The following is a 20,018-nucleotide window of genomic DNA, read 5'->3' as shown; positions in this document are numbered from 1 at the left end:
CTTAAGTTCTACAGTTTCAGCCACTCATAAATTAATCTGTATACTAATAAAGAGCTATTTTCTTTCCTAGAAGGCACAGAATTCTTAATTTGGGCTTGAAATGGACAATAAGAGAAATAAACAAGAAAGACTAATAAACTAGATTATCTGTCGTCTTCTATTAAGAATAGATTTGTATTATCCACTTAACAGCTATCACCACATACTTAGGCCATAAAACCAGATTTCCAATCACTGCTGTCACATGGGGGAATACATTCTTGGTTGCGCACAGAACCAAAAAAAGGACCAAGGCAAAATAGAGAAACTAAAAGAGTTATACTGCTCTTTTGAATTCACCTCAGGAACCAAGAAAAGTTATTTCCAAGTTCAAGCAACCCATAAAATGCACTTCTCTAAGCCAGTTGCTGTGGCCCATGGCTATAATCTCAGCAACTCCAAAGGCTAAGGTAGGAAGATCACAAATTTGAGGACAGCCTGGGCAATTAAGTGAAACTCTGTCTCAAAAAGTAAAAAGGACTGGGGGTGTAGCTCAGTGGTAAAGTGCCCCAGGTTCAATCCCTGTACCCCCCCAAAAAAAACACTTATCTGGCAATGAAGTTTAATTGATTCTATCAAATAAATCAGTGGGACATCTCAATGGAGTCTCTAAAATTGAAGTATAATTTTTAAAGATTAAACTATGTACCTCATACATATGTAAAGTGAACATGTGTAACATATTTTATTTAATTTTATAATATGGAAACCATAAGATATTACAACTGATTCAAAAGGGAATTCAAAAAATGTGGCATTTATACACAATGGAGTATTACGCAGCACTAAAAAATGACAAAATCGTGGAATTTGCAGGGAAATGGATGGCATTAGAGCAGATTTTGCTAAGTGAAGCTAGCCAATCCCTAAAAAACAAATGCCAAATGTCTTCTTTGATATAATGAGAGCAACTAAGAACAGAGCAGGGAGGAAGAGCAGGAGGAAAAGATTAACATTAAACAGAGACATGAGGTGGGAGAGAAAGGGAGAGAGAAGGGAAATTGCATGGAAATGGAAGGAGACCCTCATTGTTATACAAAATTACATATAAGAGGTTGTGAGGGGAAAGGGAAAAAAAAACAAGGAGAGAAATGAATTACAGTAGATGGGGTAGAGAGAGAAGATGGGAGGGGAGGGGAGGGGGGATAGTAGAGGATAGGAAAGGTAGCAGAATACAACAGTTACTAATATGGCATTATGTAAAAATGTGGATGTGTAACCGATGTGATTCTGCAACCTGTATTTGGGGTAAAAATGGGAGTTCATAACCCACTTGAATCTAATGTATGGAATATGATATGTCAAGAGCTTTGTAATGTTTTGAACAACCAATAAAAAAAATTGTGCAGTGAAAAAAAAAAACAAAGAACACACACACAGGTAGTCAGAAATGCTGAAATAAAGTTGCTAATAGATGCAAAACTGGTTGATACCCATGGTGTATTCAATTATATTCATCAGACAGTGTTCATTTGCATATTTCTTTGGCTAAACATTTAGTTCACTGTCATAGCTCAAGCTGCTGTAATAAAATACCATAAACTGGGTAATTTGAACAGCATATATTTATTTATTTCTCACAGTTTGTAGCATGGAAATTTGTAAATCAAGATGGCAATACAGTGGGTTCTGATGAGGGTTCTCCTCCAGAGGTCAGCTGCAGACACCTGATTTCTCCTTATATCTTCATGTAGTAGAAAAAGAGCTAGCTAATTTTCTGGCCTCTTCTTCTGAGAGCTCTAATCCCATTTATGACGGTTCCACTCATGACCTTATTACCTCCCAAAGGCCCTATCATCACATTGGGATTAGGTTCTCAGCATATGAATTAGGAGGAGGGGGGTACATTTAGTCCATTACATTTACTATCAGTTTTCTACAGATAATTGCTGTAAAATAGCTCAAAGACAAACCAGAAGATTGTATTGCACTGAATACCCAGCAATGTTTTTTGTTCGTTTCAAAGTCTTTACAACTTTTCTGACACTGATATTTGTCTTTACCAGAGTTGGAAAAAAATAAAAAGACCTTGCTCCTTCATCTATTTGTTTTTCTTCTTCTCATCTGATGCCAGGTTTCAGAATACCAAAATATTCTTGCTGCTTCAATAAGTAGACAAAAATTTAAGAACAATGGTGATCCTCAGTCTGTCTGTATCACTATATCTGGTAAATGCTTTCCCTATGCCACAGGAAAATGAAGCACTCCTTCCTGTTCTAAAAGATCTAAAAAGAGAATTTTTGAAAACAAGAATTTTTTTTCAAGAAAAATTATATACTCCTCCCATTCATTTAGTAAGCATCTGCTTTTCAAACTCTGTGTCATTACCTAAGGCCCTTCTGGAATAACCTCTACCTGTCTCAGCAGCTACAGCTTATGCCTCTGACCTACTCATTCACTGCTTCCAGTTGGCTTTTCAGTTCTAGACACACTTTTTACTGTTTTAGAAGCCTTCATATATATTTCCCTTACTCTAGATTTCTCTTTTGTCTACACATCACATGCCTGAATCCTTCTTATCCTTCAAGAATAGATAATATATTACCATCTCTTCTAAAATGGACTTTCCTTATTGACCACCCCACCCCTTATTCACTATGCTAGCACCTGCTTATATCTTTCATAACATGTAAAAAAATGGCAATTATTTTATTTGTTGGTTTACCTGATATTGTCTGTTTGCACCTAGTAAAATAGAATGACCTCTTTGTAGCAGGGATTGTGTCTGTTTTGTTTACTCTTAAATCCTCAGCACAGAATTCCTGATATTCAAAAAGCACTAAAATATGTTTGTTGAACTAATGAATGAGTGAAAGGTATGTGATATTCACTAGGGATACATTGATTTTATATATATAAACAATCATACACACACACACACACTTAGAAAGGGTCCCTGGGCTCACAAACTTTGTAGTCCAATAAGGAACTATAAGCAAGAGCAGTAGAACTTACATGCACGATGTCAGAAGGGCATCGTGCTGTAACAGTACATGAGAAATACCCAGAGATTTTTTGTACCTGCTATGATAAAACAGAATATTTAGACCAACTTCATCTATAAAAGCTGTAGAAAACTTTTTAAAGAAGAAAAAAAGAAAAGGCAGGTGTCTGAAGAGAACAACTAAGATAGCAAGAATTCAAGACACCAAGATCTCAGAGAAAAATGAACCACTGAGAAATCAAACTGGAATTCTTTCACCTTATTTGTTTATTCATCTATTTATTTATTGACACTGGGGTTTGAACCTAGGGGTGCTTTACCACTGAGCTACATCACCAGCCCTTTTTATTTTTATTTTTTAATTTTTGTTTTGAGACAGGGTCTCACTAAATTGCTTAGGGCTTCAAACTTAGAATCCACCTGTCTTAATCCCGAATCTCTGGGATTGCAGGTGTGTGCCATTGTACCTGATCACCATATTTTCCCTCAAAGAATTTACTAATTTCCTAACCAGAGTGAGGTGGGAGGAAGGTAATGAAACAAGAAGCCAAGCATAAAAGAGTAGCTAAGAAGCTAATGAAATAAGTAGATTTTTTTTTCATCAGCCTAGGAGTTCAGAACCTGCCACAAACTTTGAGACTTCAATCAGTTTAAACCCTTGAAGGGTTTTGCTCTAGAAATAAGGACATATCAGAAATAAACTAGCCTTCACAGGGACTGAAATCTACCATCAAATTATCTCAGTACCTAATAAGATCAGTATAATTGGAGTTTACCTTAACTAACTGCCAGGATAAATTTTGAAGAAATGTATTATGATCCAGAGCCTCTTCAGATTTTTTATACATAATATTTGGGCTATAGTTTTTTTAATTACCAGACATTACCAGAGAAAGAACAAAATATCTAGAAATTAAGGGAAGAAAAAAATTTCTAGAATAGCCCTAAAAATGATCCCAGTATTTATATTGTCTCACATGGACTTTAAATAAGTGTTGTATATTTACAAAAAATAACAATTTTTCATTTGGCTCTTATAAATAGATTTCACGAGAAAACAAATCTACTGAGAAGAACCAAATGAAATTTTTATTAAAAGAATATAAAATATGGAAAAGTACATAAAAGACATGTGGGGATATGGTAAAAAGGTCTAACATGTATAATTGAAGTTCAAGGAGTGGAGAAAGAAAGAGTCATATTTAAGAGATATTAGTAGTTTTCCAAAGATGATAAAAAGACAGTAAGCCAGAGTTTCAGGGATCTCTTCTAATCTCAAACAGGATAAATGCAAAGAAATTACACCTAGGTAATCATGGCAAAATTAATGAAAACCAACAACATAGAATGTTCCAGCAAAACTTATTGTGTTCAGAAGAACAAGAAAATAACAAATGATTTAAGCATAAATGATAGAACCCACAAAATAATGAACTGGCATTCTAAATTTCAGGAAACTGCCAATATGGAATTGTATATCCAGCAAAACATTATCTTCCAAAATGAAGATGAAATAAAAAAATTTTCAATCAAACAAAAATTGTTCAGATCTGTACTAGAATTTTTTAGGGAAAAGGATTCAGAATCTTGGAAATGCAAAAAGGATTAAGAAGCAAAATGTCTTGTAATATTTAAAATATTATAAATATATACGTAGACTATATATTGTCTGTATGTGTAGGAAATTATATAGAGTTAAAATATATAGACTTCAAATATGTAAAAACACACATACATAGCTTGTAAAACATTAAAAATTTCGGCAAGTCGGTAGACATTCTAATCCACTGAGAAGAGATTCAGTAATAGATCTAGAGGTTGCATTAATTAAGAGAAATTTTAAGGACTGTAAATTTTTTTTCTTTACAAAGCCAACTGCAGGGCAATGAGTGTTACCTTTCATTCCAAAGATCAGGTTTTATCAGATCACTCTAGGTTGTCATAACCACAGGGTGGTGTAGGTTTCTGTTAGCAGAATATCTGTTTCACAGTTTGCTTCTGGTTTTCATTTTAATTGACTTATTTAGATTTGGTAATCTGTGAGCAAATGTCCAAGTCTCTCTTCAAGGAAAGTATATTGTTTTAAGTCCACTAAGAAGAATAGAGGAGGGCTGGGGTTGTGGCTCAGCAGTGGAGCGCTTGCCTGGCACGTGCAAGGCCCTGAGTTCGTTCAATCCTCAGCACCAGGAAAAATAAATAAAATAAAGGTATTGTGTCCAACTACAACTAAATATATATATTTAAATATATTAGATATATATTTAATATATATGTATATATGCATATATATATTTAAATATATTAAATATATATATTTAAAAAGAATAATAGAGGGCTGGGGATATAACTCAGTTGGTAGAGTGCTTGCCTTGCATGCACAAGGCCCTGGGTTCAATCCCCAGCACCATAAATAAATAAATAAATAAATATTTTAAAAAGAGGAAGAATAGAGTAGGACACATAGATTTGGCTTCCCTGCCTAGGTATAACTTCATAAGATATATTTGTTAACATTCTTTCTCAGGCATAAAATTCTGTCTGAAATGAGACAATAATCTATCAAGTAAAGATATTATACTATTTTGCTATTTAGCTATTTTACTTATTACCTAGCTTCCTCAACTAGAATGTACTTTTTTTGAGAGAGAAAGAGAGAGACAGAGAGAGAGAGAATATGAATCTTTTTTTTGTGTGTGTGTGTGTGTGTGTGGATGGACACAACACAATGCCTTTTTATTTTTATGTAGTGCTAAGAATTGAACCCGGGTCCTGCCCATCCTAGGCAAGCGCTCTACCGCTGAGCCATAATTCCAGCCCCTAGAATGTACTTTCTATGAAAGTAGAGACATTTTCTCTTTTGTTCAAAAAGCTGTATCCTCATGCACCTATATTGGTACCAGCATTTACCAGACACTCAACAAGTATGTATTGAATGAATGAATGAACAAATAAGGAATAAAGTCATATTTGTTAAGTAAATCATCTTCATTAAAATAAAAAGATGTTTCTTTACAATCTTATAAATTCATTTTATCTTCATTAAAGTGTTGAAAATGTGATATTAAAATGTTTGAAAGTAAAGTGATTGTTTTTTGATGTTTGCAGGACTATCTCAAGCAGGTGCTGGACATTGATCTTCATGCTCAGATCCATTTTGGCAGGGTTTTTATGAAACCAGGGTATGAAAATAATCTTATCTCTTGGGTTGGTTGGGATTACTCTAACTGATCAAGTTTTAATTGCTTTCTTTTTACATTTTCTGTTATAAGTTAACTGTGCTAATAAAAGAAATAAGTGTAACTCCTATTTCAAATAAGTATTCATCTTCCTTATGAATCAGTGAATTTGGTATAAACAAAGCAAAGCAGGTTTTCCTTTTTAATTCACATGACCAGTTTATTCTTCCTCTTTTTCTTTCTCCCCAAACTACTTTATCTTCTTTTTTTTAAACAGTCTAGTATGAAACTTCTCAAATGTACATAAAAGAAGAAAGTACAATGAACCCCTCCCGTGTACCCATCACCCAGCTTCAGTACCTATCAATGTTTGTCTATAATTGTTTTATTAATCCCCCCTACCCTGCCTCTTTTTCTGGAGGGTGGGAGAGGGCTGGTAGACATCATGTCTTTTTGGTATACATCTCAAATAATAACAACAATAGCATTCTCTTAGATAAACATAATATTTTAATAGCATCTAATATGCTTATCATATTCAAATTCCTCCCAGATGTCAAGAAAAAGAATGCCTTTTTATAATTGTTCCATTTGAATCAGGGTTCAAGTAAGTTCCACTCCTTGTATTTAGTTAAGTCTCTATTAAATGAGAATATTTACTCCTCTTTGACATTTTTCTCCCTTTTGGTTATGCCATTGAATTGTTAGAGAAACTGAATCACTTGTCCTGAGAATGGATTTGGCTAATTATATTCATGGGTTGAGTTTAAAATGTTCCTGTTTTCCCATATATTCTATAGATTGAAAGTTAGATCTAAAGATTTAATTAGATTTAGATCTAATTTCTTTATTCTTCACAAGAATACTTCATAAGTGGGATTTCACATTGTTTCTTGGGAGGAAAAAAAGTAACCACATACCAATATTTTCATATTTCCTAAAATCTAATAATACTCTAAGGAAGGGCAGGTGGAGGGAAGTTCTGTAGTTAATTGTAAGTCTTCAAAGAATGCCAAACATTGGTATTAGTGAAACATGAATAGCCATGTCTTCAAGCGTAGTCTGCCTGCTCAGAGCCCTGCTACTCAATGAACCTTTGATTCCCTCTTCAAAGACTTTGGCATATGGGTGAGCATTTCAGCACACCTCTGTGTTGTAAAGTGCAACAGTAATGATGCATTAGTTTAGAATGATATGTTGTCAAATGCCCTAAGAGAATGGAGTACTGGCTTCCCAGTTGTTTTCAGGGAGCTATGGGAAGCATCAATACATTCCCAAAGCCTTTTGAATGTCAAGCCAGCCCTTCTAATATGCCTGATTTATTAGTACCTGGTTTCAATTCTAGGACAGAGATTAGGCTTTACCTCCATGATTTGGTCATTTTATATAAAGTTAAGATTATCACTAAAGCTTTTTCCACAGTTTGATAGAATTTATAATCTTAGCAGTATATTTCTGTATTGAATGTGCCCCAATGTGGCTATTGCTGACAGGGCCATTTTTTGTTCAAACTGTGGGATTTGTATCATTCTTATTAAGGATAATATTTTGTCATAAGCAAATATTGTTATGCTAGGTTTAGATAGTATTCCTTTAGATGGTATTAATTTGATTAGAAGAAAGAACACATCCCAAAAGCACGTCAATGTACTTTCCATTAATCTCAAAAACTGAATTAATTTTTCCTTTTGTGGCAGGAAGGAAGCTGACATAACTTGCCCTTACCTCTAGAGAATTATTTGCATAATATCTGTTATTTAAAATACAACACCCTATGGTGATAATTTTCACACTTTTTTTCAGTTTATTATTTACCACTTGCTTCTTCAGTTCCTAATGTTTATTCTCTCTAAACTCATTACTACTTTGGGACCTCGGTCATTGTATAAATGTTGTTACACTCTGATTTCAAGAGATCAAAACGAACAATAAGTGTTGAATTCCAAGAAAAAAAGGTTTCCAGAGTTTAAACAGAAATCTCACAGATTAGCAGTAAGACACTTGGGTTAATAATGCATGATAGCAAAATGTTTCCTTGTAAGTAGAATCTTTTTAAAGTGAGTACCTTTAGAGAAACCACGTTACCTATCATGACCTATTTGCAAGATGCAAAATTTAAGTGGCCTTATAATTAAAATTTACTTTACATACACTAGAAGCAAGAAGTATTTTGCATTCCTTTCTTACTCTTATTGTCTGGGTGCTGGTTTGCTATAATAAAGTGATTTAAGTTTAAGTGGGCTTCCTTTAATTAGTCAGAATTTTATACTTATACTTGTCTAGAGGTAAGATGAACTTAAAGGTAATTATTACTAGTAGAAGAAAAGGAAACATAAAAAGCTCAAATACAGTTTAGCTTTGTTCTTTTTAGTGCATTCCAATATAATTATCTTTGTCATTTTAGAGACAAAGATACTCAGAAAAGCATTATTATCAACCAATCTACCAATCACTGATTTTATAGTCATCTATAGTGAGCATAGCTGTTATCAAGAATACATCTTGGAAATTATTTTCATCACAAAGTAATAATCATTGCTAAGTTGCTTATCCATAAATCTATTATGACAATCTAATCTCATTTTTCTAAAACACAGCAAAGAATCAAGAAGTAAACAACAACAAAAAAAGTCTCAGAAGATCTAAATAGAGGTCACAAAGTTCATGTACTAACACTTCACAGAACATCCCACAAAGATTATGAACCATAATGTTAAAACAACCTTGGTTCAGCTCTTTTATTTCCCAACTTAGTAGCTCAGTGATTTTTTGACCAAATTGTATAATCTCTCACTTTTTTACTCGTCTATGAAATGGGATTATACTTGTCACCTCTTGGGATTATTGTGAGACTTATATAGTTGATGTTATACTTAGATATTATTTTAAAATAGTAATTTATATTATCACTATTATCATTCCAACAATGTGACTATTACTCCTTCTCTTTGACCTTTATTCCTGAAGCCAGCTTTAATGTTTGAAATAACAGTCTGGCATTAAGGGAAGACAGAAAAAAACGAGGGTAATAAAACAGAAATGAGAACCATAGAAACAACACTGTGCAGTTATGGTTTCTAGATGAAAATAGCCCGTAGTACCATTGTGAACTACCATGACTGTATTATATTATCTGATAAATAGATTATACTAATGATAGCTATAAATGATCAAAAATGCCAGTATCACCACATTTTTAAAAAAAATTTTAATATCTTTTTTATTTTTTAATGTGGTGCTGAGGATCAAACCCAGGGCCTTGCACATGCTAGGCAAGTGCTCTATCACTGAGCCACAACCCCAGCCCCACCAGTGTCACCATATTTTTGCAGGAAGTAATAATGAGTAATTCAGTTTTGAATCATCAACCTATAAAAATAAAAATAATAATAAAAATAATTTGTGTGCTTAAAAGGATAAAATTTTACCCATATGGAAATTTCAGCCTTCTCTAGGGATTCTGTATTGATTAGTTTTCAGTAATATAAAGAAGATTATAGCAAAAATTTCACATAAGGATAATTAATTTTTAAAAAATCACTGATATCAACTGCCTACTTCCTCCATGCCACTCACCCCTCATGAACTCCCTATGATAAGAGTTAGAGTCAGAATATTGAGGAAGTATAATTTGATAATATTTTTAGTTTATTGTTTTAATTCTGTTCTAGCCATGGTATTTTATTTACTTAGATGTTTCAAAAGCTCCTTTGAGGGTTGGGGTTGTGGCTCAGTGGTAGAGCGCTTGCCTAGCACATGCAAGGCCCTAGGTTCAATCCTCAGCACCACATAAAAATAAATAAATAAAATAAATGTATTATGTCCAACTACAACTAAAAAATAAATATTTTAAGAAAAAACTCCTTTGATAGGAAGGAGGTTTATGTATACTGGTGAATATAATTTTAAAAGGATAAGAAATGTTCACTTTCAACAATCAGCAGTTAGACATAGCAGGCTATATTCTGATAAAAAGAATGATTGTTGTAAATATCCAGCAAAAATGGTATAGATATTGTTGACTACAATGGTGGAGAAATAGATGCTTTGGTATTTGAAATATATTTCTATGGACTGTCAAGAAGAAAAGAATATGAATTTCAGAAAACCAAGAAGTTTGGTTATTTGAAAACAAAAGATGCTAAAAAATTTATTTAAATACTACTGAAATACTTCAGAGTATATAGATTTACAAGTAACTCAACAGAAAAGTGTTTTTACATGATAAGTGATCTGTATGGGTAGTCACATAACAGAAAAACTGAGCACTTAATTTACTGTCATGTTATTTAGCAGTCACTAACAAGTATAACTCTTTTTTACTCTAGCCTGCCAACAACATTTGCAACTTTGGATATTGATGGTGTAAGAAAAATTATTTTTGCACTACCAGGTAAGAATCATTGAAATTATTCTCTGTTTTTTCTGAAAAAATAACCAAAATGTTTTTGGACTTCTCATTTGGCGAGTCCCCAATCAGATCACTCAAAGTGGAATCTAAAAGTCCTAGATTCAAGTCTCAGCTTTACTAACTAAAAATTGCTTACCTTCTCTGAGGCTGTTCATGTATAAAATGAAACTAATGTCCACATCACAGGATGGTATGAAAGTCTTAACTAGAGAGTATCTTCCAAAGCACATTCCAGACCCTAAGATGATAATCAAGTATTAGCTATCACTAAATCTTTTCAAGGCACCTGCCTTTTACAGAACATTTGTCAAAATTAACAGTTGAATCACCTCTCACAACTATAAGCATTTTGCTTAATTCACTTGTGCAAATACTAAATTAAGAAATACAAAGCCAGGGCTGGGGTTATGTCATAGAGCACTTGCCTAGCATGCAGGAGAAAAATAAACAAATAAAAATAAAACAGCCTCTGGCCCTTGCCAGACTTGGGGTGGTTTGGAAAGAGGAGGAATGGGAAAGAGAGGAGGGACTACTGATACTGTGACATCTCAGCCAGATCCCTCACATTTTCAGTCTGACAACATTACCATCACCACTCTTATTCCCGTGTGAGTAGAACCTCACAAGTTCAGATTGTAGAAAAAGAAAAGTGATTCAGCTTACATGCACTTTCAAAATCAATTTTTAAAGTATTTTTTCACCATATATCTATGGCAAGAAACTCCATAGGACCTTTAATGTTCCCTTGACTTCTCTGAAAAACCACTAGATAAAAGAAATGGATTCCTCTTCCAAGTTACATTTTGCCTTGAAGAGAATATTTGCTTTGTCTACAGAAGTCTTGACTTAACCTACAGAGCATCAGTGATAGTATAATAATGTTATTTTGGGAAACTTTTTTTTAGCATTACTAATAAAAGTGTTGATGATCTGCCAAATAAATAAATAAACCCTATCTTCAAATTGCTACTTAAATTTTCTCTGCCTAACCAGAATGAACCAAAAGAGGGCAGCAGCAACTCAAATGTTTGGATTCCAGAAACAGCAAAGTTGTTCAGTTTACAAACAAGACTTTCCAAAAAAAAATTTTTTTTTACAGGGCTGGAGATAGAACTCTGGGCCTCATGCATGCTAGGCAAGCACTCTAACACTAAGCTATACATATAGCCCCCCTGAGGATTTTCAATTTCTAAAGTATACTTCTACTTTCCTTGAGGACATATATTTAAAGATCACTAATCTTAATACATTTTAAACAATTTAAAAGTTTTGCATATTTTTAAATATTTTTCTTTAGTTGTAGATGGACACAATGACTTTATTTTATTTATTTATTTTTATGTGGTCCTGAGATCGAACACAGTGCTTCACATGAACTAGGTATGCGCTCTACCACTGAGCCATAATCCCAGCCCTAAAAGTTTTGCATATTTACTTACTTTTTTTAAAATATTTTTTTAGTTGTTGGACACAATACCTTTATTTTATGTGTTGCTGAGGGTCAAACCCGGTGCCTCACATGTGCAAGACTCACACTCTACTCCTGAGCCACAAACTCTAGCTCCCTATTTTTTAACTTCTTAAAATTATATAGTAACACATATTTCCTACCAAAAAAAAATAGAAAATACAGATAAGCAAAGAAATGTTATTCATAATCCCCATCCACCCAGAAATAACCATTATTTACAACTTTTTATTCTTTTTCCTTCTAGTTCTTTTTCTTGTAAAGAGCAATTACTTTCTTAACAGTAATTGTATATAAAGTAGTATTGTGGGAATTTTATAATCATTGGTGATGTATTTTTGAGGCAATTGGTAATGTATTCTCCTTAAAAATCTGCCTTTCTAGCCATGTGTGGTGATGCATACCTATAGTCTTAGCTACTGCTGAGACTGAGGGGAAGGATTGTAGTTTGAGGACAATTTGGGCAAGTTAGCAAGATCCTGTTTCAAATTTAAAAAGGGGTTGGAGATGTAGCTCAGTGGTGGAGTGCTTACGTAGCGTGTATGAAACGCTGGATTCACCATCCTCTTCCCAGGTTCTGTTCTGTTGGGCAACTCATTTTTTATTTGATATTAGTATCCCTCATCACTTTCTGCTACTTAAAAATAAGTCCTTTCTTAACCAATTTTTGTAAGTAAAAGATAATTGAAATTACGATTTTATATAATAATAGGCTAAATTGATGTCATTTTTTAAATTTAAAGACATTTCTAGGTAGAGATGATTACAGGTAAATTTCCTTATGCTTATCTATATTTTTTAATTTTTTGGTACCAGGCTTATGTTACTACAGTAATTTTTCATATTTAAGTCATATTTACAAAACACTGTTACTATAGTAATTTTAAAATCTTAAAGGTTTATTTTAACTGCTTTAAAACTTACCAAGATTAAGGGGCTGCCGCTCAATAGTAGAGCATGAGCTTCACATACACAAAGTCCTGGTTGGGTTCAATCCCCAGCACAAAAAAAAAAAAAAAGAATTATCAAGATTAGTAAGTAGTAATGGCTTTCAATTCATGGCTTTCAGGAAAGTAGAAATAAGTAGTGTCAAAGAGCTTCTGGGTATCAGAATTCATTTTACTGGAAGACCCAAATGTTTATACCTTCCATGATATTTGGTTGACTATACCTTTATTTGGTCATCCTGTTGGATTCCAAGTGTTTCAGAAGAGGAAGACTAGTGGTTAGTCACATGTCATTATTTGGCAAAATTTTATGGTAGGTGCTATAAATAACTGTTTGGTTGACTTTCAGGGAATCCTGTATCAGCCGTGGTCACCTGTAATCTCTTTGTTGTGCCTGCACTGAGAAAGATGCAAGGCATCTTGGATCCTCGGCCAACCATCATCAAAGCCAGGGTAATGTCTTCTAATGATCAGAAACCAACATGGAAGTCTGATGACCAGTTAAGAATAGGGTTTTCTAACTGCTCAGAATAAGCATCTAGGATTTTATAGTAATCTTGTAGGCAAATGTAATATTCACCCCTTCAAGTTAGAAAATGGAGAAGAAAGGGTTGCATTTATTACCCTCCTACATGGCTTCTGAAGTGAATTATTTTCTTCAGCTAGACATCCATAAAGGAGTCCAGAGAGAAAGACTTAAAACTTTTGAGTGGATACTTAAGAACAAGACAAGCAATACAATGCAGCTAACATAGCCCTAACACTAGACCTATATGGAATGAGAGATAAGAATTCTTTTTCTAATATAAACCACAGAGAATGGCAGTTAATCTACTTTTTCAGTGATGTCATTGATAAATTTCAAACAGTTCAGAAAAAAAAAAAAACAATCAAAGAGGGGCTGGGGTTGTAGCTCAGTGGTAGAGCACTTGCCTAGCATATGTGAGGCACTGGGTTCAATCCTCAGCACCACATAAAAATAAATAAATAGGCCAGGCACAGTGGTGCACTCTTGTGATCCCAGCAAATTGGGAGGCTGAGGCGGAAGGATTGTGAGTTCAGAACCAGCCTCAGCAAAAGCGAAGCACTAAGCAACTCAGTGAGACCCTGTCTCTAAATAAAATATGAAATAGGGCTGGTGATGTGGCTCAGTGGTCGAGTGCCCCTGAGTTCAATACCTGGTGATCCATAAATAAATAAATAAATAGGTATTTTGTCCAGCAAAACCTAAAAATGTCTTTAAATTTAAAAAAAAAATAAAAAACAATCATAAAACTAAAAAGAGATCCTAGTGCTTCAAGAGGAAAAGGTGATGATATTGTTTAGAAAAGGACTATTAAGACTGAGGAAGTATAGTAAAAGTTACTTGGAAATTAGAGTCTTTCTCCAGCAACACCACTCAATTTAACTTACTACTCAACTAATTGTACATTTTCTATATTACTGATGAACAACTTTCTTGGCAATTTAAACTATAGTTCCAAAACATTACTTTTCAAGAGTTCTGAAATAACTGGGTATGGTGGTGCACACCAAGGTGCTGTAATCCCAGAAACCTGGGAGGCTGAGCTAGGAGGATTGCAAGTTCAAGGCCAGCCTCAGCAACTTAAGAGACCCTAAAGCAACTCAGCAAGACCCTGTTTCAAAATTAACACTTGATTAAAAAAGGGTTAGGGATGTGACTCAGTGGTAAATTGCCCTTGGGTTAAATGTCCAGTACCCCCCCCAAAAAAATTGAAATAACTTCAGATATGACCGAGTGTTGTGATTAGCTGAAAGAACATAAAGCATATAAGAGGAAGAGGAAATAAAATATTACTCTAATAATACATAGGACAAAACACTAAGAAAATTTAGGCTTTAGATATTCTTATAATTGACTTTCTAAATACTGAGATTTTGTGGACAGATAGAAAAATCTCTTTTCCTTAAAATTTCATTAAAGAATCAGCTGGATTTTTTTATAATCATGTGAAGTATTGGTCTTATTTGACATTAAACAGCAGAAGAAAAAAAGCCATCATTGAACAAAAAGTATTCCAATCAAGTCAAAAAGTCAGAGTCTTAAAGCTTAGATTTAGACATCCAAACTGGTAATAATGAATTCACTATTTTCATATTTACAACACTAAGAAAATAAGAAAAATCTATATTGATATAAGAAAGAGAGTAAAGCAGCTTAAGATGGCTTCTCTTTGACTCTGCAAAACTCTTGAATCCTTTCATTTATTTCTCATTTTAACCTCCACCATCTCCTCCTTAAAGCCTACATATGGCAGCCATTCATTCTGACAGCAATGATGAGTTTGTGTTCTATAATCAAACTGATGCTTGATATATTGTTCACATGCTGCACATTTCCTGTCAATTCAGGGAACTGAGAACTGGTCCAAGAATTAGATGCCTTTTTTCCATGGAACTGCCAGCATGGTCATCAGTACACTTGGCTATTTGTCCTTTTTGTTTGTAACAAAAAATAACCCCCCACATCTTCACTGACATGACTGCCACTTTAGTGCAAAATTCTATTCACTTCCTTGAAGCATAATAAATCACTATGTCTCTTTTCCAATGCAAGATACAACTTAGAGTCAGGCTCTGTGGTGAAACACCTATAATCCCAGTGGCACAAGAGGCTGAGGCAGGAGGATCATAAATTCAAAGCCAGCCTCAGCAACTTAGGGAGGCCCTTAGAAACAGCAAGACTCTGTCTCTATAAATAAAGTATAAAAAGGGGCTGGGGATATTGCTCAATGATTAAGCACCTCTGGGTTCAATCCCTGGTACAAAAAAAAAAAAAAAAGATACAGTTTACAGACACTACATAAATATTGCTGTCCAAAATAGATGCCACAGTCATTTATTGCTTTGTCTTGCTGCCTTGGGGAAGTGGGATAGATGTTAATGCTGGTTTTGCTCATACTCTGCTAGACTCTGTTGTCACCATCCTATGAGTAGGGCAATGTTGCAAGTTATAGTTCAGATTTGAGGTGTCCCCCCAAAGCTCCTGTGTTAATGAGGGAATGTTCAGATGTAAATGATTAGATTACAAGAGCTGTAACCTAATCAGTGAATTTTTCCATTTAATGGATTAATATTTTGAAATAACTAATTGGGTAGTAACTGTAGGCAGGTGGATATGGCTAAAGGAAGCAGGTCACTGGGGGCATGCCTTTGAGGTTTATATTTTGTCTCTTGGGCCTTGCTTGGTCTCTGCTTTTCTCTGCCAGGCCTTTTATGATGGTGTCTTGCTTCACCTCATGCCCAGAGCAATGGAGCCTGCTGGCCATAGTCACAGCAACAAAAAGCTGACTGACTCACTGCATTATTTTCAAAATGTCAGCACAGAAAAAGTCATCCTTTTATATCAAAGCATTAAGAAGAGCAACAGTTTAAAATAAATATTCCCCCCTTATGGTTGGGAATTGAAATACTTCTGATTTTCACCCCATTGTAAGAAACAGAATCCTAGAAATTTATCAAATAGAATTATTGACCCAATCCTTCCACACAAGGATATCCTATCATGTGTTTCCTTAATATCCCATCAAAGTACCCTATACTGCCCTTGTTCTCAACTTTTTCCCCACTAAAAATGTACCTGAGGTAGCTCCCATTAGTATTAACAACTCATCTCAGGCAGTGATTGAGAAATAAAAAAGGGGAAAATACCTTCATCTCCCACAGGGCTGGTCAGTCCGGGGAGAGTATGAGTATGTTGGATATCCACCAGACTTCTGATGTGTCCACCTTTTCATTTCATTGAGCATTGCTGAACTGCACACTATAAGAACTTGATGGTTGCTCCTGAATGGTGTTAAAAGCAGTGAAATACAGAGCATTTCAACAAATGTTCCTATTTTTTGAAAACTGCTGAGGTATTTGCATTTGTAGAGGGAAATATGGTTGTTTATTGTGGTAAGATCAATGATTGATCATTAAAAGATATTATGAAATGCCTGCTACATGAGAATATTATGGCCTGTAGATTTAAAAAAATAAATATTTAAAACAACAGAACTGCACATTACTTAGAAGCAAAGTACTTTGACTTTAACTTATTAGGAAATGAGAACTATAACTAGGCTACGGAAACTTTGGAAACAGGAACATGAAACTGATCCCTACCAGCAAATGCAAGGATTTTGAAGCTTCTTGACAAGTTTTAGATACATGATTTACAAAGAAAATATGCTCAAAGCCCTCTCTGGTAGAATAATGGAAATAGTACCTCATAATAACTTTTATAGCGCTCCTCAAAAAGTTAGTGTGATAAAGCTCATTTAACCATTCTTTGGAAGCTTCAACCAAACCCCAGCTAAGGTGAGGACTCCGGCAATACCCAGTGTCACTGTTTGTCATCCTGGGCCTCTATCTCAAATAGAATCCACTTTAGACACCTATTTTCTCACAAACTGTCTCCTCCACACTGTGCAGCTCTTAGTGCCAACTGTTCCCCTGAATCCCCTGGTACATTCAGTTCCCCATTGTTACCATCAAACCTTCCAGACACCATTCTCCATACTTTCAGATTTGGAAATTGCTTACATCTTCCTCTCTACCTTGTCTCCGACCATTAGATGTTTTACCTCCATTATACCTTTATTTCTGCTTCAGCAACTCACCCTTTTCATATTCTGAATGGCTCCATCTCAAAAATTGACAGTTTTGGTAGACCCTTTAGGAATAATAGCAAATTACTTAACAGTAGATGGAAAATCTAGCATAAATATTCACTCCTATAACTCTTCCCCTTTTCCCTCAGTCTGTAAACCCCTTTGGCTCACAGCTTTCTTTATCCAGCCCAAATCCTGGGATGTGTGATACAACACCCCACGCAACATTTTCTAAAACACTCAACCTTTTTTTTTTTGCCTCTTCTTCTTTCTATAACTCTAAGAATTCACAAACTTGGTTCAATTCTCCCCTCTTTTATTTATTTATTTATTCTAATCAGTTACACATGACAGCAGAATGCTCTTCAATTCATTGTACACAAATGGAGCACAGTTTTTCACTTCTCTGATTGTATACAAAGTAGGGTCACATGATTTGTGCAATCATACATGTACCTAGGGTAATGATGTCCATCTCATTCCACCATCTTTCCTATCCCCATGTCCCCTCCCCTGCACTCCCCACCTTTGGCCAATCCAGCGTTCCTCCATTCGTCCCATACCCTCCCCACATTATGGATTAGCATCCACTTATCAGCGAAAACATTCAGCCTTTGGATTTTGGGGATTGGCTTACTTGGCTTAGCATGATATTCTCTAACTCCATCCATTTACCTGCAAGTGCCATAATTTCATTCTTCTTTAAGGCTGAGTAATATTCCATTGTGTATATATATATACCACATTTTATTTATCCATTCATCTGTTGACAAACAGCTAGGTTGGTTCCATAGCTTGGCTATTAATAATTGAGCTGCTATAAAGATTAATGTGGGGTAAAGATTTGCTCTCATTATGTAGGCTCTCTATTTACCTCACTGACTATTTCTTTTGCTGAGAAGAAACTTCTTAGTTTGAGTCCATCTCATTTATTGATTCTTGATTTTAATTCTTCAGCCAAAGGACTCTTATTAAGGAAGTTGGGGCCTAATCACACAAGATGGAGATTAAGACCTACTTTTTCTTCTATTAGACTCAGGGTCTCTGGTTTTATTCCTAGGTCCTTGATCCATTTTGAGTTGAGTTTTGTGCATGGTGAGAGATAGGGTTTTAATTTCATTTTGTTACATATGGATTTCCAGTTTTCCCAGCACCATTTGTGGAAGAGGCTATCTTTTCTCCAATGCATGTTCTTAGCACCTTGGTCTAATATAAGATAATTGCAGTTTTGTGGGTTAGTCTCTGTGTCCTCTGTTCTGTACCATTGGTCTATCAGTCTGTTTTGGTGCCAGTACCATGCAGTTTTTGTTACTATTGCTCTGCAGTATAGTTTAAGGTCTGGTATAGTGATGCCACCTGCTTCACTCTTCCTGCTAAGGATTGCTTTAGCTATTCTGGGTCTCTTATTTTTCCAGAATAACTAAAGCTATCCTTAGCAGGAATTAATTTCATGATTGTTTTTTCTATTTCTATGAGGAATGTCATTGAGATTCTGATCAGAATTGCATCAAATCCATATAGTGCTTTTGGTAGTGTGATCATTTGGGGAATATTAATTTTACCTATCCCAGTAGGCCCTAATCTCCTTCATGTGGGATTAGGTCCCAACTTACTTAATAAGACTCCTTTGGCACAAGAATTACAATCAAGAATCAATAAATGGGATGGACTCAAACTAAAAAGTTTCTTCTCAGCAAAAGAAATAATCTGTGAGGTTAATAGAGAGCCTACATCTTGGGAGCAAATCTTTTTTTTTTAAGAGAGAGAGAGAGAAATTTTAATATTTATTTTTTAGTTTTCGGCAGACACAACATCTTTGTTTGTATGTGGTGTTGAGGATCGAACCTGGGCCACACGCATGCCAGGCGAGCGCGCTACCTCTTGAGCCACATCCCCAGCCTGGGAGCAAATCTTTACCCCTCACACATCAGATAGAGCACTATTCTCTATGGTATATAAAGAATTAAAAAGCTAAGCACCAAAAGGACAAATAACCCAATCAATAAATGGGCCAAGCAACTTAACAGACACTTCTAAGAAGAGGATACAATCAATCAACAAATATATTAAAAAATGTTCATCATCACTAGCAATTAGAGAAATGCAAATCAAAACTACTCTAAGATACCATCTCACTACAATCAGAATGGCAGCTATTATGAATACAAAGAACAATAAGTGTTGTCCAGGATGTGGGGGAAAAGGTACATTCACATGCTGCTGGTGGGACTGCAAATTGGTGCAGCCAATCTGGAAAGCAGTATGGAGATTTCTTGGAAAATTGGGAAGGGAACCACTATTTGACCCAGCTATCCTTCTCCTCGGTCTATACCTAAAAGACTTAAAAACCACATACTACAGGGACACAGCCACATCAATGTTTATAGTAGCACAATTCACAATAGCTAAACTGTGGA

General features: G+C 34.9%; 1 protein-coding gene across 16 annotated transcripts in view; it reads left to right on the top strand.

The window, feature by feature from the left end:
- The window catches only part of Gphn (gephyrin), a 602,369-nt gene that overhangs the window by 575,186 nt on the left and 7,165 nt on the right, over positions 1-20,018 (top strand). For all 16 annotated transcript variants that reach the window (XM_058584564.1, XM_058584567.1, XM_058584570.1 and 13 more), the window contains 3 exons: positions 6,089-6,162; positions 10,488-10,552; positions 13,335-13,438. In XM_058584564.1, the coding sequence (XP_058440547.1) occupies positions 6,089-6,162; positions 10,488-10,552; positions 13,335-13,438 (243 nt within the window). The remainder of the gene's footprint in view (positions 1-6,088; positions 6,163-10,487; positions 10,553-13,334; positions 13,439-20,018) is intronic.

Source organism: Marmota monax, unplaced genomic scaffold (assembly GCF_021218885.2).
Source record: "Marmota monax isolate L192 unplaced genomic scaffold, Marmota_monax_Labrador192_F-V1.1 WCK01_AAM20220418_F8-fsc00001, whole genome shotgun sequence".
NCBI lineage: Eukaryota > Metazoa > Chordata > Mammalia > Rodentia > Sciuridae > Marmota > Marmota monax.
Note: the sequence above shows the minus strand (reverse complement) of the source record. Positions and strands in the feature narration are given on the sequence as shown.